This window comes from Vitis vinifera, chromosome 3 (genome assembly GCF_030704535.1).
Source record: "Vitis vinifera cultivar Pinot Noir 40024 chromosome 3, ASM3070453v1".
NCBI classification, from domain to species: Eukaryota; Viridiplantae; Streptophyta; class Magnoliopsida; order Vitales; family Vitaceae; genus Vitis; species Vitis vinifera.
The window spans coordinates 19,737,798-19,761,968 of record NC_081807.1 but is presented as its reverse complement, the minus strand read 5'-3'; the positions used below and the strand labels follow the sequence as shown (position 1 = coordinate 19,761,968).

The following is a 24,171-nucleotide window of genomic DNA, read 5'->3' as shown; positions in this document are numbered from 1 at the left end:
TTGTTTTTATTGTACCCCTTTATTTTGTATATTTTTAACATGTTTCCTTTTATAAAACCTCCAGTTAGATTGATAAGAAATAAAACCTTTAGCTTTATGTTAATAGTGTTAAGAACAGATTTTCTACTCCCAATTATACAAATTTAACCAAATTACATATAGTACACTAATAATTGTATTACAATTCACAAGTTCTCGCATCTGATGGTAGATGCTAAAAATGGATTTACAAGTGAACCAAACTGGAGACATGACCAGTTAACGACTCAACCAATTTTATTGGCTATGCCTCTTTCCAAGAATTTCTAATGCTCTAATACCATTATTGAGTTGTGATTTGTTCAAATGCCTTTATAGTATTTCTATGGTAGTATTTTTAATGGAAAATGAAACTCTATATCTTTTAGCTATTTTTTTAGTAGTTTCATAAATAATTGTTAAGATTCTAAGCCTAATTTCTACATAAAATTGTCAAAACTATAATTATTGGTACAACATTGGAATTTATAGAAGCTTTGTTAGTAGCTAAACCAAATATATAACAAGGAATGGAATATGAAACATAATCTAAGGTGTTGTTTGTTTTCTTACCTTTTTGCCGAAAACAACTTACTTTTAGATTTCAGATAGTTTATTTTTCTACTTTTTGTTGATTTATTACTTATTTTTTGAAATTGTTTTACTTAATAGAAGAACTTAAAATATTTGGCTTGTTTTTATTTTTTTTATAATGTTAAAAGGAACATGCTGGTTTTCTTTACTTCTTAATTCTAAATAAAAATAAAATATTTAAAAAAAAAACAATTTAATACTTAATAGTACTAATTACTATTTAGTTTGAAGTTTTATTTAGAATTAAGTAAAAAAACAAACATTACCTAATCTTTATTTCTATTTTTATTTTTATTTTTCTTTGTTTTTGGTTTTCTTTTATTTTTTATTTTATTTTATAAAACTCCCATCACTTTTTAGAGATGTATATAAAGTATAAATATTTATAATTAAGGATCAAAAAATAAAGTTCTTTTTATTAAAATTTATGAAATGAAAACAAATATTTTCAGTCTACTCAACTGGATAGCAATTATATGAAATATTTACTCACTATAAAAGTAATACAACTTGATTGTTTTGGCATGGACTGAGAACACCATTCAACTCTTTGGAAGACACTCAATATCACTCATCAAGCGATTTGAATTTGCATCTTGAGTTGGAATTTACAAACACCTTTGTTTTTCCTGAATGATAGATCTCAATCACCTTATTGTCGTCCTCAATAGGGAGAGGATGTTTCCATCTATTCCCGTCAATGCTCATATGGATATTGTTGATTGCACTATTGTAAAGCTTAAAGCGGATTGTTTCCACCTAAATTGGAAAGCAAAAATAGAACTTATCTTAATGAATTTTCTTATTTATAGTCTCGAGCATTGTAATGGTATAACAAAAATTAGAAGAAAATTCCCTAAACTAAAATAAGATCATATTTGCCATATGAGATGAATTTGTTTATAATGAAACCATGTGATTAATAACAAATATTCGAGTAACATTAAACACTACTATAATTGAAAATTGTTGTAAACATCATTGAATCAATGGTGCATCCTTGCAAACTATGGGTTATTCCACACATAAATAACTGATGGATATACCATAGAAAAAATTGTTTGCTTCAAGTTATTTTTGTTAAGCAATATTTCAATTGAAACTTATGAGTTAACTTGTCAACATGGGTGTAGAAGTTGGCAATCTAGAATATAAACACACAATGTTTGTGTATTTTAGTTAGTTGGCAATTTTGTTCCATTTCTTATTGATTAGATTCAACTTACTTCTTTGGATCTTAATGGTTAAAAGGACTTCATGCTTCTATAGAATTGAGTTCGGGAGGGTACAAATTCATCTAATTTGAGGCAAGAATGTATATATGGTTCTAAAGCTTTTGAACTGACTAATACAAGAAATTAGGATGGAAATTACTTTCTGTTTTCTAATTCGATTTTACTACTTTTTTAATTCAAAAAATGATTTTTGGTAAGTTTTAAAATTGTGTTTATTTCTAAATTGTAGTTTGATTCTAAAAAGATTTTTGGAATATTTTTAAAAATTAAAAACTCTCTTAATTGGTTACTAGGGTTTTTAGAATATTTTACAATTAGGAAACTTTTCATAACAAAAGTGTAGGGTATTTTTAATATAAAAGAATTTGTTTTGTTGAAAATTATGGGGCTTCAAGAAAATTCTAAGCGAAAAAGAAAAACCATAAAAGAGTAGTTGTCATCTCAAAGCTTCATCCTTCAACTCTCAAATCTTTCAAGATCCCTTTTGAAAGTACATCTTGGTTTCAACAAAGGTATGAATTCAAATTACTTCAACCTTGATAAAGGCTTCAAGGGATTCACTAAGCAACATAGAGGAGTGTTGCATTAGGGAAGTTAAGTGTAGGTGTTGCTGATCTAAGACCCTAGGGAGTAGGCCTATTGGGCCAAGTAAAACTATGTACCATTTTCTCATATTTAGTGAATTATTTGTAGTTAAGACCACCTATGGCTTTTACATCTAGTAGGTTGCTAGGTGGTTTTCAATGTTATACCTTGTGTACTATTAGAATCACTTTTATTTATCTGTGCATGAGATTTTTTTCTCTTGCTTAAAAACTAATCTAAAGGAAGAAACTAAGCAAGTAATAAAAAATAAAATTTGAGGATTAATTCAGGGGCTACCAATTCACCCCATCTAGGTAGTTTCATTATATCAAGAGTAAACACAAAATTTCTTTCAAATAGTAATATTATTGGTTAGCCTTAAGGGTTCCATAATAAATTTTCACCTATTTTCTTACCTGATTGCTTATTTAATGTACCAATGTGAGTATCTAAATATATATAGATCAATACTTCATATTTGTAAGTTTCTTTTGTAAGAATCCTTGAGTTCAAACAGCTTAAGACATTACCTAGTTCCAAGTTTAAGGCAAATATAGATGCATTCTAACTAACCTGCACAAGACATTCCCCTCGATCTTTGGAAGGAAGAAAATCATTTCCATGCCATGCATCTTTAAAACAAATAACTTCAAGAAGCCCATCATCTACAAAAGGATCTTTAAAGTTTCTCTGTGCATCAAAACAAACTTTGTCTCTTTAGTGAAAGTTCTTGATGTAATCATAAAGTTGGCTTGTTGCATCCATTAAAAAATTAGTCTTCTTTTTGGACATAAAAGAGTACATTTAAGAAAAAGAACTTACATATTTTTTTTTAACATTTGGTCTATCTGGAAAGCAAGGCAAGTTAATGCAAATGATTGACCTGGTGCTACATATAAGAGAAAGAAGTAACAATGATAATTAATTAAGTACAACCCATATAGACAATACCTAAAAATAAATTCTTAGCTTTAGATGACATACAACAAACCTTTGTTACCTTCATACTGGGAAGTTATAATGGTATAAAGATTGGGTTACATTCCATAACTAAGAGGTTTATTATCTAACAACTTAAGCTTTTGGGATTCAATATTAGTTTATTATGATAATATTAAAGTCATTCTAAGATAATATACTTTTTTTTAGAACTATTCTTTCCACTTCTTTGTTTTCTTTCAACAAATAGTCCTTTTTTATTTTTACTACTATTACTTATCATCCTTTTTTAAATACCAACATCATATATCTTTTATCAATCAAGCTAGATAATCAAATTCATCATTTGGGGCATTCTTAGATTTTTCACTCAAAGGTTATGACCTTGATGGCTAAGTTAGTAGAGTGCTTTCTTTTCTTCCTCAATTTATCATATCTAAAGATGATATGAACAACTTGAATATCAAACTATACATGGCCTTGAAAAATTAATATTAGATCTTATTATATGGGCACTATTACTACTCTTTGAATCCTTCTTTACACATGTTATTGATCTCCTTACTCCACAACTTGTTGGACATGCTATTAAAAACCAATTTACACCTTGCTCAGGCGTAATCATCAAAATTTGTAGTGCTTCCCTCAATCATTAATATAAGCTGGTCAAACTATGATGAATTTATCTCAAACATGCAAAAATACTTTCTATATGATTTTCCTAGATTATATATGAATCCAAACTTCAACAATTGATTTATTTTTATTTTTATTTTTTATAATCTTCCTTATGGGCATGACCTCAGCATGTACAAATTTTACCACCATTTTAATTATATTTCAATGGAATGTTTTTAAGTTCACTTATGATCCTTTGAAAACACTTGGAATAACTATGTACAAAATTAGCACAACACTATTTTTTGTGTGTTGATATCCTCTTTAATTTTGAGAGTGCTCTTCTTTATAAAATACTTAACAAGATTACCAATCCCTTTTCAAGGTTATGGTAGAAACTTAAGAGATAAAAGACATTGTTATTATACTCAAAATGCTTTCAACTGTCTATAGGTGGTTGACTACATTGTATGCACTAAATAAGCATGCTTAATTGTGTGGCATTAGTAATGTTACAATCATTACATGTTCTTATCCATATCATCCCTCTCCTCAAGCCAAACCTCTTTCAAATTTGATATCTCAATTTAAGGAATTGTTGGAAGGTTCATGAAGATCATCTATAGGTAAAGTGGCTAAACATAGTAATTCATCTTAATCTTATAATCATTCTCCTTGTGCTATGGAGTTTAGGTAGCTATTCGATCATTATCTTCTACTACAAAGGCACTTAGAAATGTAAGCCCATTAGATCCATTTACACTTTCATGTGACCAAGTGTGGAAGCTATAGTTCAAGTAAGTTTAATTGAAAAATATAAATTATAATATAGCAACATAATATATTTACCTGTGTGGTATGCTTATTTCCTTCCACTCTCCTTGTTCATCTTTAGTTTTAATACCGATAGGTAGAACAATGTTCCTGCATTCTCATGCTCCTCACATTATTAAATAAATAACAAAACAAAATGCTAGTGTAAAATTAAATATTCCTTTTAAGTACATAAAACAATCCAAAAGTCAACTTATTTGATGGCCTTCAAATTAAGATATCCTAGCACAATGATAACTATGAATTCAAGCACAAGTCAAGATTTGAACCTCCTATGTTGACATAAGCTATGAACAAACTATCATTAAAGTGAAGTCAAATTTTGTTATTAAAAATGTTAAAGTAAGACTTTCCAATAATAGATACACGTGGAGAGGGTAGTTGTTTCAGGAACATGAGTTGTAAATTGAAAAGAGTAAATTTGATCTTTAATACTTCAATCTTGAGTTTTAATAATATAATTAATTTAAAGTGAAAGGTAAAGTGTCGACATACATGAACATGTGCTTGTGTATGTATATATATCTATATATGAGGATATAATTAAACATAGACATGCATATATGGCGATCCCATAATCCTAGTTGTGTACTTTGCATGCCAAGGTTAGATCCTCCTAATTAACCTTCACTAGTTGGGTCTCATTAGCACCTTCTCACTCCATCAAGGGTTCCTTCAATTATCATCCTCATCACTTCTCAAAAAAGTGGTTATATGAATCAACATTTTTCCAAGAGGCCATGAAAAGTAAGCACCTAGTTACCTCATCAAGAGGATACATTCACAACAAGGATCATGAAGAATTTAGTCACTCAATTGATAAACTCATATTTTACATTTCTTTCAAGGGTGACTAAGAACATATAAACTATATGTTTTAGTTCCATCTCACTTGATAATAAAGCTTAAGGTCCTTAACATGGTCTTGGTCCATCTTGATAGATAGCTTACCTCTTCCTTATACTAAGTAAAATAGGATGGTTTGAGGGTCTTGGTTTAATGATTGGGTTGGGAAGCTTGCTAAGAAAGAATGATATATAAATTGCCAGACTTGCTTTGGTTCAATGTAGAAGGATGGAACCATTATTGTCCCTGGGCAAATTCTATCTCCACCACGTTAAGTTGTCCTTAAAGCCATATCTAGTCACCAAAATTGATCCAAACTTGAACCTTACATCTATGTGGTCAACTTCTTCTAATAAAAAAAACCTCCATCAAATAAAACTAAATTAGGATTGATAAAAATAAGATTATAAAAAATCATCCTTATTGATTAAGCTCTTGATTGGATTGATAGAATAAAAGATTTTACCATTTGACTAATGACCATTTTTCATTGTCGATCTTGCAAGAAAATTAGGTTAACCAATCTAATAGTGGATGACACAAGCTTCTTAATTCATGCCAACCTAAAATGATTGCAAACTTTATAATCTTCAAAAATCTAGAATTCTATTTTAGATTAAACCCCTTCCTACAAATATTAATTTTGAGAGATAATTATGTTATATTCCCCTATTTATTAATTCTTCTTTATATTTCCAATTTGAGACAAAAGACATGGAAAGGATTCTTTTCAAAGATAAATAAAAATCTCATAATCCATTCTTAGAGTAACAAAATGAAATCCTTAGACATTGTAGCAACATCAAACTTGGTACTTATGAATTTGCCTAAAGGCTTGTGAAGAGAGATGTTCTAGATTTATTTTCATAAATGACTAATGGATGCAAGTATTCAACTTTGGGGAGTTCAGACGAGTGATGTTTTACTATTCAAATATTGAACTTGATTTGCTAAAATATTTGGTCTTATAATGGCGTAGAGTAAGATTTCATGAAAGATACTACTTAAGATTCAAGACTTGAATTGTAAGTATACCTAAATATTTTTTGTGCCCTTAGATATGCAACGTTTTATATAGGCAAGGTTCTGTGATCTTTTGAGAAGATTCTTCAATATAACTGATTAAGCTTCCTTCTCATATCCATTGTGTTCTACATAGTTTTTCATGATGCATTTTTTCTTATAATAATTGAAGTATATTAGAATTTCATTTTATATTTTCTCTATGAGTTCATTAATTTCCATAAAGGACATCCTCATCACTAAAGAGTTTGTAACTTGTGCGCTACATTAAAAAAGAAAAAAGAAAAAAATAATAATCATAAAGGATGCAATGATTTATATGGTTTGACCCATTTAGACCATCTCCTACAACATCAAATTATTACTATTAAATTGGACTATCTTCCAAATAATAAGCCTTACTTCCTTACATATTTGGATTCTAAGTAGTGAAAAAACTACCAAAAAAGAGTTGACTTTTTCATTTACCATCTTAAGGTGAATTCTAACACCCTATCAGTTGGGAGGGTTCATGTTAAACATGTCTTCTTCTTTATTTGGATTGATTCCAAGGATACTAGCTTGATCTTAATGGCCTAAAATAACCCTATGAAAAATCCTATACTATTGTTTTCTAATTAGATGAAATGGTCTTCAAGATGGCATAACTTAAGTCTCATATAATCCAATACTTGAAGACATGATTATTCCAAAGATAAGTAGAGGTACCTAGATAAAACACATTCAAAAAAATTAATGCTTATTTAAGGGTTTATTATCTTTATTTTGACTTTTTTCACAAGCAACCATGAACCACCAAATATCAAATAAAAGTATTCTTTTTTTTTTTTTTTTGTCTTTTGACTAGTTTAGAATTTCATTATCATAAATAATAAAAAATCACTCTCTATTTCTCTCTCCCACTCCATTTTTTTCTCACATTATTTTCTTTTTCCTTCCCTTCTATCCCTTGTTAAGAAGAAGATTACACATAAATTTAAAGTACTTTTTGGTCATCAAACAAACATATGTTTAAATATATCTCAAAATCTTAATTTGAACTAACTAGAACATCATAAGGAATAGGAAATAAAGAAATACATATAATGAAATCTCTCTCTCTCTCTCTCAAGCCTCACTCTACCTCCAAGGATAATATCACATCATAATTTAATGCATTTTTAATTTACAAAACAAACATATATCTAAGACATATCTTAACAAAACCAAGTAAACTTCGATCTAGCCACATAATTGTTACTCTAAACTAAGTAGAGTATTATAAGAAGTATGAAATAAAGACAAATACAATTATTTGTAAGTGTTGAAAATATCATTATCAAACAATCACCTTGGCCAAGACGTCAAAGAACAACTACCACAACATCCATCTTTTTTCTGTGACAAATCTTCAATATCCAATCCTAATATAAACATGTTAAATCAATCAACAATGTAATCCAAGTTAATTTGGCTTGATTTTCATTAATTAGCAGTTTTGGTTGAATATCTTAAAACTCATAATGCAATAATGTAGAGGAAAAAAAAGAAATTAGTATAAAAATACAATTTATTTACATACAATGTTAAGTGCAATAAATGAGTAATTGAATGTTTACTTCTAAAATATCAAATAATGGTTTTCTAAAAATATGAAGGCAAGTCTATATGATAAAATGAGGTGAATATAATGAGACATGATATCGATCAATTTACGGAAACAAAAATCCACTAAATATTTCATGGATAGAACAATTAGTTTGAAGTAGAATAATAAAACGATCCAAAGGAATCAACAAACTAGGCCATAAAATTGTCAAATGTGATATAAAAGTATGCATAGTAGCCTTGAAAAACTTAGAGAAAAATGAATAGTCCTACCATATTATTTACTAAATGAATCCTAGATGAGGAACTATTAGGATCAACCAAAGTTTATAGTTTCTCAATTATAGGATTGAGTAACAAAAATATGATTTATTAAATAAAAGTTTATGGCAATGAAATATAAGATTTTACTAATTCAAGTAAGCCCTAAAGGATGGGGAATGATGTTTAAAAAACGATAATCTATGTGAGACCTTTGAACACAAGAATACAAATATATGCTAGTTAAATTGAACCTAAACTCAAGTACTTTAGGAACTCACATTTTTGAAAATTTACTCTCTATAATCCACATAATTCACAATATTTCTAAGAAAAAAATAGAGTTTCTATGGAACAATGATGAGAACTCAAATTAAACACTTGGATGATTATTTAGTATATTAGAGAAAACATATTGATTATCACTCAAATAAATGTTTATATATGCTAAAAATGAATTTTTATATACCTTAAGTGATAATCATTTTGTTTTAGCATAAACGTATGCTATGTTCCAATTTAAGTAGTAATATATATGTTTATCTAGTGTAGAATGCAAAATAAAAAAAAGGATTAAGTCTTGGTGGGAAGTATCAAAGACAATTTAGAGTTATGAGAATGATGAAAGCAAGGTGGAGAAGCTTGGATCCATAAGAAAATATGAAAAAGGCAAGGAAAAGGGCATAGTTGAAATGCTAAATCCAAATCAATACCTAAAGGTGTATTTTGATGTTGAAAATTGTGAAGGGAAGGATTGTTAACAAAATAATTTCGAAGCCCAATGGTTTATATTGAAACAAAATTGATACATGAGATGACTCATCAAAATTTCAATAGAGGCCTTAGAGATATCAAGTCTTGGTATTATTTGGCAATTACAATTGACAATACTTTGATTCAAATTTGATGCAAGTGAGACTTGGTATCAAAGATTCAATACCCACTTCAACAACATACTCATTGAACAATATTTGGAACAAATTACTTCACCTAATTATCGAAATTGTAATACTAGTTTGACGTCTCATCCAAAATATTGATATAAGTATGCAATTTTTCTTTTTGAGCTTGATTCCATGAAAATGGTGTTTTAAGGAGTAATTTGTGATTATTAGGGTGTGTTTGAGGTATGAGAAACTTGAGAAAGTCATGAGGAATGGTACTTTTAAAGTTGCCAATTTTTTATACCAACACTAGAAATTTTGAAACCATGTTCAGTACATAGTACACATTTTAAAACAAGCACTTGAAAGATGATATAATTCATCGAAATTTTGTTACCACAATGATGGTGTATTAAATTTTTTTATAGCAATAGTTTATTTTTTTATTTTGTTTTAGAGAATAGTACTTGTTTATTGTTCAATATTTTAGATATTTTATTGATGTTTGTAGATTTGAGAAGTAGATATAAATACTGACTTTACGACCTTTAAGGTGGGGATGGTGACTATTGAAGATAATATACATTCTTTCTTGATACTTGTTCTATTCTTCTTGACTTCAATGTCAAATGTGAGATTAAATATAAGTGGTTAAAATCCTTGATATCAAGAGGAGGAGGATCTTTTAAGGGAAAAAAAAACAGAGGAATGCATCCATGATGAGGTAAATAATTATCCCTACTTTAAGATGCACAATTCTTATGATCTCAAAAAGGAAAAAGTAACTCTATGACTCTGCTAAGACAAAATGTATTTAATACCTATTGGATTTAATGAATGCTTTCCATAAAAAAAGGTTGATTTGCTAATATCTAATTTGATAATTAATATGCAAAGTCTTAGGTTTGGTATTTAAGATGAGCATAGGGCTTATTTTAGTTGAGAAATGAAAGTTGCATCCATGAAGGATGTTAGAGAACTAGAAGTATAAGAACGTAATTATATGATAGTTGCATCAAACTCAAAGGCATATAGGTCACAAGAATCACTAATTTATAATTTGACAAATCCTTACTCTTTTGAACCATGTGTGTCAAAGATCAATTTCATGCCCAGTCTTTTTTATGAATCTTTCCTTAATGAAGTTTCACCTTAATAGTTGGTCCTTATGAGCACACAATATTTTTAAGCTAATAGATTTGATGGGTTTAAAAAACAAAGAAAAATTAATGTTTTTTCATAGATTAAGTTTTGTATTTCAAGAGAAGTCCTCCATAATGTTTCTCAAACTAAAAGTCTAATGGCCAAGCTCATGGGGAAGTCCATAATATGTTATCTAAGAATCAAGACAATGAAATACAAAAAATGAGGGAGGAAGGACTCCACAATTTCATTCCTTGTAGTCATCATTAAATATTGAATTATCTCACACATTGATGAAGATTCTACATGGATGGTTGAATATAACATTACCAATAATTGTACTAATGCATAAATCAATTGGTATTGGATATAGTTTAATAAAATGGACAAATGTTATAATCTTTTTAATTTTTTTTATTATGGATAAATAAGTTTTAATGTTTTAAAATAGCTCAAATCTTTATAAAAAATGTTGTAATAATTATTGAACAAACAATGTTGAAATTGACTAAACATTCAAAATTATTTTTTGACCTTAACATATGATAACCCATTATTCATCACTTGTTCCTTTAGATATTTTTTTAAATCTATCTCCCATGGCATAACATTATGCTCACTATTACCAACTAATATGATTTATTTTTCTATTTTTAGTTCACTAAGAAAAATCAAGTTAACTAAAATGATGCATTTTTTTTTTATCAAATTTGAAAAGATAAAACAACAATATGTTATGTTACCTTCCAAAAGTTATCTTCTACAGCTCTTCATATGTAAGCCTTGTATATAATTAAATATAAATATAACTAAATAGCTACATAATTAATAGGCAATTTAAAAAATAAAAAGTGGAATGAATCAAAATAAAAAAGATAGTAGGAAACTTTTGTCCTTAGTCTCATGAAACATATATAGAAAACAAGATAATAGTTAAAGTTTTGGAATGCAAATCAATGTTTCATAAATGCATCTATATAATAATGAATCTTAATAGAGAATAAATATATTACCTATAAAAGAAGGGAAAAAGAGTAAGATAAAGTTCTTACCGATAATAAAGTAGTTCCAAAATATTACATGAAATTCTTTGTCAGCTTCCTAAAAAAATGTTGTTACAAGAAGTATCAGTACTACAAAATATTAAATAAAATTTCATCCAATTGAAGTATTAATGCATATAATGATTAATATGCTAAAAGATAGTTCTTCCTGATTTGATATTAAGTTAGGGAATCAATTCTCATTGATGTTTCAAGAGTTTGGTTTAACAAAATTAATTAACTATCATGTTAGTAAATGTTAGGATAGAGCCTTTAAAAGTATGACATGATGTAATAAACTTTTGTATTTTAATATTTATTAATAAATTTATAATTCACTTTTATCTATCCTCATTCTATGTATTATACCTTATAAGCATTCTACCTTGCATCTCTTGCATTATGTGACTTGGGTGCATTAGGAGTTGCAAGGAAGATCCAAATCATGATTCCTTGCAAGTAGATGACTTAGTTATAGTGGTTTGTGGGCTTAGGCAACCCATTAGAGGTTGTAGTGCACTACCTTCTAATTGGAGGGACAACTAGTCCTTGACCATCAGGATGGGTCTCCCAGGGTGAGTGCACTAGTGTGTATGGTTACACATTGGATAGGACTTATAATAAGTCATGACTTAAGGCTATCAAGTAGTTATGACTTCACCAAGTTGCTTCATTGTGTTGTCTCTCAACCTTGAGAAAACACTGAGTTTGTGGTAAAGTTAACAATGACTTTGACCTATGAGTGAAATCATAAGCTAATCATATATTCCCTATGGATTGGGTCACTGTTAATGGAAATTGGTAGCAATAGGTACATGTTCTTAATAAAGGCACCATGATATCTCATGGGATTGAAAAAAAGTGTTTGATTAGAGTTGAAACATGTGCTCCAATATGATAAGGAATATGGCAAAGAAAGATATAGACTGGAAAACACTAAAAGATAGTCCACATTGCATAGAATACTATGGATATAAAGGTAGTCCTACATTGCATAGAATACTATGGATATAAAGGTATAAACACATTCCATTCTCAGTATTTCTAGTACACAAGTGCCTCATCATAGTAGGAGTTTTGCATCCCACAGGTTATGATTAAGTAGTGAGTTGCATTAGTGCTCACTTATGGCAAGGAGCTATGAAGGGATGGTTAAAATATTTGTGTTCTAACATAGTTTAGGTTCCTATAGAAGCATTGGAAGAGGTAAAACCCATATGAAAGTAGATGGAAAGACTGAGTTTTATGTGGCTAGGTTGTAGCTAAAGTCATAGTTTGATAACATTCTTTCAACTATAACAAACCTTTTTACCAGTAGTTATACTAAAATTCATTAGAGTGTTTGCCATCCATTGCAATGTATCTCAACTATGAGATACAACAATTGAATATCAAGATAGCATTCTTGAATGATTATCTTGATGTTAGCATCACTATGATGTAACCAAATATTTTCATAGCAAAAGGCCTTGTGTGTGCAAGAAGGCGAAAGAAAGCATGATGGTGCTTTAAGATCTTGCAGGTAGATGACAATCTACTCATTGGTATGATATAAGGATATTGTCATCAGTTAAGATTTGGTTTTCTACTCATCTCTAGATGAAAATTAGAAGATGACACAATATATTCTTGGGTTTGAAGTATTTTTGGACTATAAGAATGGGAAAATTGTGCTATATCACCTACATTGACAAACATTTGATCAAGTGCATGATACAAGACTCCAAGGGTTTCTACCCTTAAGTTTAGAGTTGTCTTTCTTAGGATTAGCGTCCTTTGACATATGAAGAGATAAATTGCATTAAGCTAGTACCCTATGTTTCTACAATGTGTAGGCTTATGTATGTGTTGCTATGTGCTAGATCGAATATTTGCTTTGTTGTAGGAATGGCAAGTAGATATTAGTCTAATCAAGGATTAGACTTTTGGGCGTATGTCAAGCATATACTCAAGTATCTTATGAAAATGAGGGATTATATGTTTATGAGTCATGCGTTGAGTTGGTATTCCTTGGGTATCGGGATTTAGACTTTCAGTCTAATGAGAACTCTCGTAGGTCTGCCTTTAGATATGTGTTTACACTCTAAGTGATATTTGATGCTACTTCTAAAGCAACAAAGGATATCGTTTGGCTTTGGATTTTCATTATGGGATTAGGGCTAATTCTCTTGGTTGTATCATCTAAGATCCTATTATGTGATAATAGTGGGGTAGTGACACAATTTAAAGAACCAAAATACCACTAAAAAATAAAATGCATAGAGAGAAAGTACCACCTATTTTATGACATAGTATAGAGAGGTGATGTGATTGTGGAACATATTCTTTCTATAGTGCTCAATCTTTTTTTTGGGTTAGTTTGGGATTGAGCCCTTAAAAGCAAGACATGATATAACAAAGTTAGACTTCAGTTTCCTCTAACTATCTTTTTTATGCATTGACATTGATTTGATCATTTAAACCTATATAATTTGCATTATACATGACTTTGGTGCATTAGGAGTTGCACATAAGATAAAAGTCATAGGTTCCTTGTAAGATGATAAGTAGTTCACAGTTGATTCATGGATTTGGGCAATCTTGTAGAGACTATAGTACATTACCTCCTGATTAGAATGATGACTTGTCTTGGTCGTTTGGATGGGTTTCTCATGGTGAATGTACTAGTGTGTATGGTTACACATTGGATAAGACCTAGGGTGAATCATGATGTAATGTTATCGAGTTTTAATGATTCACCAAGCTACTAGATTGTATGGATTTTCAACTTTGAGAGGATATTGAGCTTGTGCTAAAATCAATAGGAGGTTTTGACCTATGGGTGAGACTCTAAAGTGGTCATATATCCCTATAGATTGGGTCACTATTAATGAAGGTTGTTAATAACAAGTATTATCAATAGAGACACCATGATATCTCATAGGATTGAGACAGTGTGTCCCCTTAGGTGATCTTAAGAATATGTGATCATGAAATCTATATATGGTTGTAGTAATTCCTTTAGTGGAATCTGACATATGCTCATTGGAGTTATTTGATCACATAATAGGAAGATTTGTAACTCAAGGATTGGAAAGGTAATCTTAATGGGTTTACCTTTTTAGACCATGGACACCAATTTATCGGGAGTTCAGAACCGTGGCAACTTGCCTCATGACAAAACCAAAAACTGGTGCCATCATTGGGAAAGTTTGGCTAGCCCCTCCCTGAGACGAACCAAGGTTGAACCGGGAATAGATAAATTTGGGGTTTCCAAGATAAAGCAGGTGACAATAGGTATTATCAAGATATGTACCATGATATCTAATAAGTCTAAGAAAATATGTCCACTTAGATGATCTTAAGGATTTGTAATCATGAAATATGTGGTCATAGTAAATCCTTAGTGGAATTTAATATATGCTCTTTGTGAGTTAGAGTATATTAGTTGATCACATAATAGAAATATTTGAGACTTAATAATGATAGAGGTAATCTTGAGAGGTTGATAACTTTCACCTTATTAACTTATAAACATCAGTTCATGTGGAGTCTACATCTAGTGGATAGTAGTTCATGAACTCAAGAAATTGATTAAATTGGATTAATAAATTTTTATCTCGATGTAATATCATACGACATTGGAGTGCAGTTTACTTTCTTTAGTGAAATGTCGAGTCAATTTTGAAATTTGATTTTGAGAGGGATAGTATTTTCCTATGGGTCCTAATGGTCCCTACTCGAGCTTATAGTCTTTGTTGGCCCAAAGTTTTGATGTTTTATGGAGAGTTAATAATTTGTATACATAAGAGAGTTTTGGTAAAAGAGAAAGGTTGCACATGAATTTATGATTAATGTTTTTAGGTTTTTCTGGATTGGGCTAATTACTTAACTAAAGCCCATTAGGGTTAATTAATTAATTAAGATGTAGTGAGTTAGATTAAGTGACCCAAGCTTAAGTTAGGCCAAAGTTACTTAAGCCCATAGAAGAGTTTATATAAACCCCTTGGGTTTTAGGGTTAGACTCTAACTTCGAGACTAGTAGTCTTTTAAAAACCTAGCCTCCCTTTATCTCTCTCTTTAAGGCGTGTAGCCACTTTACACATGTGCCAAGGATCGAAGATAGTGACATCAGGTGGAAGATCACGAGATTTTTAAGATCATTGCATCAACTAGAGTAGGATCTGGGAACATCCAAATCCAAAGGTACAATTTTTATAACACCTAGATCTATGTTTCCTTGCTTTCACTATCTAGTAGATCTAGCAGCCTTAGGATCTAAAGAGCATGTACCCCTATTATCTTGGTGTCATCCAAAAAGTACAATAGGGAGTGATGAATTTAATAGATTTGGAGAAAGGCTAGAGATTGATCTTTGGAAGGAAATGAAGAATCCAAGCTTGGTTGGGAACTTCATGCATTAAGCAACTTTAAAGGTTGAAATTTCATGGTTGGAAGTTTGTATGAATAGTTAATTTGATAAGGGAATTGTAGCTATATTTGAACGAGAAACAACCAATTTTGAATATCCATGTGAATCTTTGGATTATTATGCCAACAAAGTTATAATCTGTATGCTTTTGGTTGGTTTTATAATGGTTGGAATGCCTATGCAAAGCTCCATAAAAGGCCATCATTGAGTATTATTTTCACACTATTTTTTAACACCTATGTGAGCCTTTTAAATCCCTATTCGAGCAGCCACAAAATTGGTGTAATCCAACTACATTCTCATGTGCTATTCGCACTAGACTCATTCAAAGAAAGGTTGAGTAATGTCATAATGATGAATTCTCCATAGAGCCTTGCATGCTCATATGAGTATCAAATCCACCATGTGAGAAGAATTCAACTCAATGCTAATTCTCCATATTTAAAAGTGAAAGGCTCATTCCATTACTGGGTTAGCATAATTGGAAAATTCTTGATGGGCTAAAAAAATTAGTCACCTATTTTTGTACCATGTGTTCATTGTAATCACTATACATAGGAGTTAAGAATTGTCATTTAAGATTTTTTTTAGCCATTTTTGTAATTGAGAGAGTTGTATAATTTTTCATTTGGAGAAATACCTTTTTATTTTACTTTCTTAGCAATTTTCATTCATTTTGTTTAGAGTGAAACATATTTTGTACCATTAGATCTCCAAAAAATGAGTGGCTCATTTTCACTTTTATAGAGAAGAAAAGAACTAGAGTCAAGATCCATGGTGAATTGGTTAATTGGAGCTATGAATGGATGGTGATCTTGATTAAATTTTTTGATTGATTATTTTAAGAAAATATGCCTAGAATAAGGAATATAATGTTATCTTTCTCGATTCACTGAATACTTAATGTTAGATTTGGTGAAATTATGTAGTTTCATTATAGGATATATGGGAAGGGTGGTTGAAGATGAATTAAACTAATTATGTATTCTTGATCCATGCAACTAAGAGACCCAATTTGAGCATTAAATTGATATAAACTTAAAGCTAAATCATATATCAATTTAAATGAGATTTTAATGTCTTTAACCTAGATTGATAAAGTGTAGATCATAATTGTTAGGATAAAACCCTTAAAAGTATGATATGATGTAATAAACTTTTGAATTTTATTATTTATTAATAAATTTCTTGTTCACTTTTATCTCCATTTGATGCATTATACCTTGTAAGTATTATGATCTACATCTCTTTCAATGTATGTAACTTGGGTGCATTAGGAGTTGTACGAAAGGTCCAAGTCACAGGTTCCTTGCAAGTAAATGACTTGTTCACAACCAGTTCATGGGCCTAGGTAATCCATTAGAGGTTGTAGTACACTACCTCCTAATTGGAAAGATTGTTAGTTTTAGCCATTGAAATGGATTTTCCAAGGTGAGTGCACTAGTGTATATGGTTACACATTGAACAAGACCTATGGTAAGCCATGATATAAAGCTATTAAGTTGTCATGACTTCACCAAATTGCTTCATCATGTTGTTTCTCAGAGAGAATATTGAGTTTGTGGTAAAGTTAATAATGGCTTTAACGTAGGGATGATATCATAAATTGATTATATATTTCCTATGGATTGGGTTACAATTGATGGAAGTCAGTAGCAATAGGTATTCTTAATAAAGACAATATGATATTTCATGGGATTGAGATAGAGTGTCCCCTTGGGTGATCCTAAAGATGTGTGTCTATGTAAATTATGTCGTAGTTCCTTAAGTTGAACTTGATTTAAGCTCTTTGAGAGCTAAGATATGTCAATTGAACACACAATAGGAAGATCTATAACTTAAGGATAGTAAAGGAAGCCTTGAAAGGTTGACAGTGTTTACTTGGTTAGACTATGAACACCTATTCATAAGGAGATTGAACGCAATGGATAACAAGTCACAAATTTGAGCACTTAGTGTTTCATTGTTATTTACATAAAGTACTGGAGTGTAGCTGATTCTTTGTAATGGGATGTTGAATTAACTTCATAATTGGATTCTAAGGGCACCAATACTATCCTATAAGTCCTAGTGGTCCGTGCTTGAGATTATATACCTTAATGGCACAATCTATGAGGGTTGGATTGACTTTTAGTTCACTTTTATGCATAAGGGAATTTTGGTAACTACATAAGGTTGCATAGGGGTTAGTGAGCAAAGTATCGGGATTGGACTAATTGATTAATTAGGTGGCACCATAAGGTTAATTAATTAATTAGAACCCATTTTGGGCTAGATCAAGCAACCCAAGCCTTTAGTGGGCTTAAATCACTTAAGCCTAATTAAGGAACCATATAAATACCCCCTTAGGACCTAAGGTTTTCAAGAGAGTTGTCTTCCACCTCCAAAGAAAGAAAAGTAACAACCTCCATCCTTCATACCTTCTTATCAGTTAAAATGCCAAGATCATGTTAAAGCCATTAGGTGGAAGATTTTGGGTGTACGAGACTTCCAGAGAATTCATCTTCATTTTCACCGCATGGATTAGATTTGTTAATATCCAAATATTAAAGTTCTTTAAAGTGTAGCATTTTTAATCTAGACCTTTTTGTTAAAAATTGTATCTTTTGCTTCCATTTCTAGTATCTAGATCCTTAGGAAGAAATACATACACCTAACTTGAACTCGGAGTAGGGAATGAATAAGAGATTCATGATTTCCTACAATGATGACCTAAATCATAATAGAGATTGATCTCTAGTTAACTCCAAGTATGAAGCTTTTTTGTTTGATTGATAAAATTTGAATTTGGACAACTTTTATATCTTCAAATTCAATCAATTTTGCCATTTTTCAAATATGAATTTTATTTACCTTATCACTTGATCATTATCGCCTTAATTCACATTTTTTTTCTATCTTAATTACTTACAATTTTAACCATCCAAGTGGAAGACAATTGGTTCCACTATACTACCATAGCTTCTTGTTTTACAGATTTTTTTACCACGTAAGAACTACCTACATATAGTAAGATCATTTTAATTCGTTTTAACATGATCAACTAACTAGTCATCACATCTCTAGGTATCTTCACAACAAGGAAACCCATTTTATTTAGCATTAAAATTATCCACAACACCAACCACAAAGTCACTTATCTAAGCAAGGATGACATAAGTAGATGGTTCCACTAACAAGCACCTACTTCCCATATGGTGTGTGTCACTTTGTATTCTCCAATATAAGCTTTTCCTTCAATCGTTTGCTCATCAATCTACGAATTATCAATTTTATATATTCCTATTTTCAACTGAATTTGTATTGTCCTATTATTGATTTGTTAATCAACCTAGCCTATCTTTGTGTTTCTAACATACTTTATAAGAATGCAATTTTTATTTCTTTGATCTAGTTTAACACTTAGACATACTGTAATAATGTGCATAATTTATAAAATATTTTTTTAAATGATTAAATTTCTTCTAGCAATCGAGTACTACCACCAAAACTTAGAGCAATATATAACTCTTACTTCAAAACATACTTTGATACCTTTTCTTAATTAGGTAATAGATAGTATGGGTATGATTTGAAAGAATTTTAAGTAGAGTTAAAATCCTATGTTAAGCATGTGATAATTAACAAGTCTATATATGAAAAACTACAAAGCCAACTAAAAACAAAGAATAAAGATCCTCAAGCTTAATTAGTGGACTAATGAGTGCATTGATATTTTTTAGAATCGAAAGGAGATATGGTTGTGTAAATTAAAGAAAAATGCAATTGGATAAACATTACCATAGGTTGCGAGTTTTCTTCAAGAGTAGGAAAACCTTCTGGAATAGATTTCATTTTCATTACAACCCCCCAACTGGAACACATGTAAGAAAAAGTATAACTAAAATGAGATTATATTAATGTTAAGGAAGGTTGAGAGGTTTCAACAAACAAAGCAAGAGTGGCCAAAAGCCATTGGGTATAAAAAAAAAATGGTGCAAAAATAGTCAAAGCCCTCAAAGGACAACCAAAATCAATTTTCATTTCAACTTGGAAATAGAACATTACTTACTATCATAACAATTGAAATTAATTAAGGAATGTAGTAATAAATAATTTGTGAATAGGATATAAGAAGCCTTTTATAATCAAATTCATAACACACAACTGCCTAATGTTAAATAATGACAAAATGGATAGGATCTAAAATAGAAACATATAAAAACTTTAAATAAAGCCATGTCACCTAAGTGCTACATATGTAGGCCTTGTTTTCTATTCATTTTAAAAGATTTTTTTTGTAGAAAAAATGGTTCCTAAATTCCTTAACTTTCAATAAGTATTTGAATTTATTGAAGATTTCTATTATGTCTCTAAACTTATGTATCTTTGATCCAAGGAGTGAGAGAGATGGTGTGTGATTGCGTTTCAATTTAGTTTTAAAATTGGGATGATGTAAAATTAGGAGTTTTTGATAACTATAAAAGACGATACGGGACATGCTATTTTTTAGCCACCTATAATATTTTAATGAAGGCTTGCTCAACAATAGTAGAAAAATCATACTTAGTTAAAAGCCTATGAGATCCTTTTAGATTTATTAAATGTTTAGCATTTGGGTATAAAAGTGTCAACAAAGCTAGTAACCTCAAATCTACTTTCAAAGATAAGGAAACTTTCATACCTTATCAACCATTTCAATATTCCTTGATTGGAAAATATTTTTAGATGACTCCATAGTAATGTGCAGAATGAGGACCATAGTTGGATGGTTGAGAGGCTATGATCACTTCATCCAAGGACATTGGATCCTAGGTTCCAATAGGAGCATCAAGTGTGCAAGGTGAACTTCAATCAACAATTTTGACTTAATAGTTTAAAGGGACAACTTGTTAATTTTATAAGATCTAAAATCTGTAGATGTTAACATGTGCTAACATTATTATAAATCTATATTCTTTGTCTATTTAAATAACAATACATGTCCTACAATTTGGTTTCATATATGCTAGGTGTCATGTATTGATCAAAATATGTGCTATCAAGGTTCAAAATATAACCATTATGGTAAATGGAAGATTACCTTACAAGAAAGAGGAGAAAAAAAAATTGGAAAATGCAACTAAAAGACCCATGAAAACAATAAATGGAAGCTTCTTTTAGAACCATGAGACCTTGTGATAAAATTTTAACAAAATTTATACTAGAATGAAGATGTACTACCCTATAATAAAATTTGAGTCTTCTTGCAATTGATCGAGAAAAAAGAGTCTTTTCTATACCAAAGAAATAATGTAAGGAAATGAAATAAAAACCTTAGGGAAGAAATTTTTTTGAATAATCATAACTATAATCTTCAACCAGTGTTCTATTAGGTGCCTTTTAAATGCAAACTTCATTACCTGTCTATATCCTTTCCTGGTTTGTTCCACAACTCTTTATGTAATTTGACCATATGCTTAGGTAATGTTCCTAGTGGTTGATTCTCCTGCAAGCTCACAAGTAATTGTCACATACATGTGATTTCTACTTCATCATTGCATTATGTAATCAATATTCCTTTCCACCCCTTGGATAAATGTTTTATTTAGCCTTCTTCAATGTGAAGATGGCTCAATGGGTGAAGCAAACAATTTTTGATAGAATATCTCGATACATATTCTAGGATATGAGAAGGAAAAGTTTGTAAATTTAATCATAAATATCATGCCAAGTACGTAGAAATGTAAAACGTGAAGGATAAATAGTGAAATAAGGTTTAGAGTTCAAGTATAGATATTAAAAGCCAACAAATATGAGATGTTTCAAGGGTCAAGAGACATCTTTGTTTTCTTTTTCCTCAATAAATTCTCTATGGTATATTAAACTTGTTTTCACATGCATGCATATATAAGTAATATTGGTGGCATCAAACCGTTTTAAGACCTTATATATATCCATGCAATTATTTTTATCTTTAGGTTATTGCACCAACACCTTCATATTACAAATTTCATTAAATATTGGTCAAGTCATCTTGTGGATGGATTGAAAGACCTCAAATATTGGAAGCCTTTTTTTCAGGAAAAAAAAATCTATTTAATGAAGCATGAAATATTTTAAGGCTTAATTGTTTTTTGCAAGAATACCATTAATAGAAACTACAATGTATTTAAAGCATGTAAAGAACAATTTTGAGGTTTCTAATGTAAGAACTAGAATCAATCTCTAGTCGCTTAGCATTCTCTTTGTTTGAAAAGATTGAATTTATTGGATTTTTTAATGTCTTTAGCTACAATATTATCATCATTTGTTGGATGGATCAATAATAATAAATATAAAATTATAGAATAAAATTGCAAGTATCAAATTTTTAGGAATGCAGTATGAATAATACTTGAATTATTTATAGATTTATAATTAAGTATAATTAACTCTACCTTTAAAGTATCTCATAAAATATTAAATAATTAAAAATGATGAATTATTTAATTTGTGTCATCATAATATATTTTTTTTCTTTTAATAACAACTATTGAGATTGTGTTAGGTTCTCAAAAAATATTAGAAAAAGAAAAAGAAAGTTAAGAAAAATCATTTTTTGTCCAAGAAAAACCAGATAGAAAAAAATAAAAAAGGAAATACTATGAATTTTTTTTAAACATTTTCCTAAAAAAATATAGAAAGTTTGAGAAAGTAATTTGTTAATAATTTAAATTTATTTTTTCAATTTTTTAAAAGAAGTTCTATTCACTATTTTCCTTTGTTTCAAATTTTTTATTACAATATTTTTTAAGTAATATATAAGAAGAAAATCAATAAAAGTAAATTATGGAGTAAAAATTATAACAAAACAGAAAAAAGATATTATACACAATAAATAGCTTATAGTAAATAAAAATAATATATTTCATCATCATTTTATTTTTTTTATCAAAAATATTTAAAGAAATATAATGATGCTTTTTATTTTTTTTCATTAATTCTTTAATGCAAAAATAGTTCTTTTATTAAATTAAGTATCATTTATTTGGAATTCTAATTTTATTATATTAAATAACTAATAGAAAAGATTTCACCTTTAAGAAACTCAATTTTAACATAATCAATTAACAATAGAGTTTCATTTAAACAACAACTAAAACAGGTTTTAAAAAAAATTTAATTTCTTCCACATAAAGTGGTCAAGTTCGTTTTACTTAGCAAATTAAAATTTAATTGGCTCTTCATATGGAAGAGGAAAAAAAATAAAAGAGAACTAAACTCAAAAAGGTGTATGAGAATTACACCGGGTGTTAGAGATAGAAGTTTCGTAAATATATGATGCAGATTTTAACTTACCCATCCAAGTGAAAACGAAATATTAGCTTTTGATCCCAAAGGTAATAAGAGAATTGGTGGGTTTGAATGAAGCTCGTGACTTCTGACTACGTGCATGATTACTTGCATGAGTTGATTAGCCATTGCATCCCCACTCTGAACCTGGTGAATATATGTATATGGTAATATATGATATAATAAATAGAATTAATATATAGAAAGTGATTGCAACTCAACTTACTATTATCGTCCTAAATCTTGATTCCCATGATGATAGAATATATTGATGGACTTTGTTGAATACATCATGAAGAAGAAGCTTTGATACATCTATCACCTGATGATGAAAAGCAAACTATCTCATTAAATGAATCTTTTATCATAATATAAAAAGGTTATGTTTTAAAACCAAACCATATTTTCATTAAGTGAGATGCCACGCCATGATAACAAAAGCTCATTTCCCAATATAGCATCATCTTCAAGGTTGACCAACACCATCGGATCAGGTTCAATAAAAAATAAATACCTGTAACAACAATTTTAAAGATTTAATTAAAATATTTAAAAAGATTTTATACATATTTAATTTTAAAATGGTTTTCACATAAAATTAAATAATTTTAAAGGAAAATATTAAGAAACCGGAACTCCTATATTTATTTTAAAAAATGGAAACCATATGTGATAGCATATTTCGATTTTTTTTTTTTTAAAGGTACATTTTCAATTTTTATTTTTTTTAAGAGAACTGACAAGGAAAAAGAATCGCCTTATGAAATCCAAAATATTAAAAAATATATATATGAATATTAACAAAATAGGATATCATGTTTATTTGAAATCAAATGTTATTTGGAAAATATCGTATA

The 24,171-nt window shown here is 29.5% G+C and overlaps 1 protein-coding gene across 1 annotated transcript; it reads right to left on the bottom strand.

Moving 5' to 3' along the window:
* Positions 1-1,010: 1,010 nt before the first annotated feature.
* On the bottom strand, positions 1,011-23,823 carry LOC100852931 (diacylglycerol kinase 5). The gene is made up of 11 exons (XM_019219123.2): positions 23,714-23,823; positions 23,541-23,636; positions 23,321-23,461; positions 21,403-21,488; positions 19,802-19,874; positions 11,620-11,668; positions 8,023-8,095; positions 4,839-4,913; positions 3,255-3,321; positions 3,006-3,122; positions 1,011-1,371 (listed from the first exon to the last, which is right to left on the bottom strand). Exons 1-11 carry the CDS (start codon positions 23,798-23,800, stop codon positions 1,180-1,182), a joined length of 1,056 nt encoding a protein of 351 aa, XP_019074668.2. The 5' UTR covers positions 23,801-23,823; the 3' UTR covers positions 1,011-1,179.
* Positions 23,824-24,171: the final 348 nt, after the last annotated feature.

Coding starts and splice junctions, on each gene's coding strand:
- LOC100852931 (XM_019219123.2), bottom strand. CDS start 23,800: ATGGTGTTGGTCAACCTTGAAGATGATGCTATATTGGGAAATGAGCTT. Junction 21,489..23,320: donor TTTCGTTTTCACTTGGATGG/GTAAGTTAAAAT, acceptor GTGAGCTTGCAG/GAGAATCAACCACTAGGAAC. Junction 3,322..4,838: donor GAAATAAGCATACCACACAG/GTAAATATATTA, acceptor TCTTATATGTAG/CACCAGGTCAATCATTTGCA.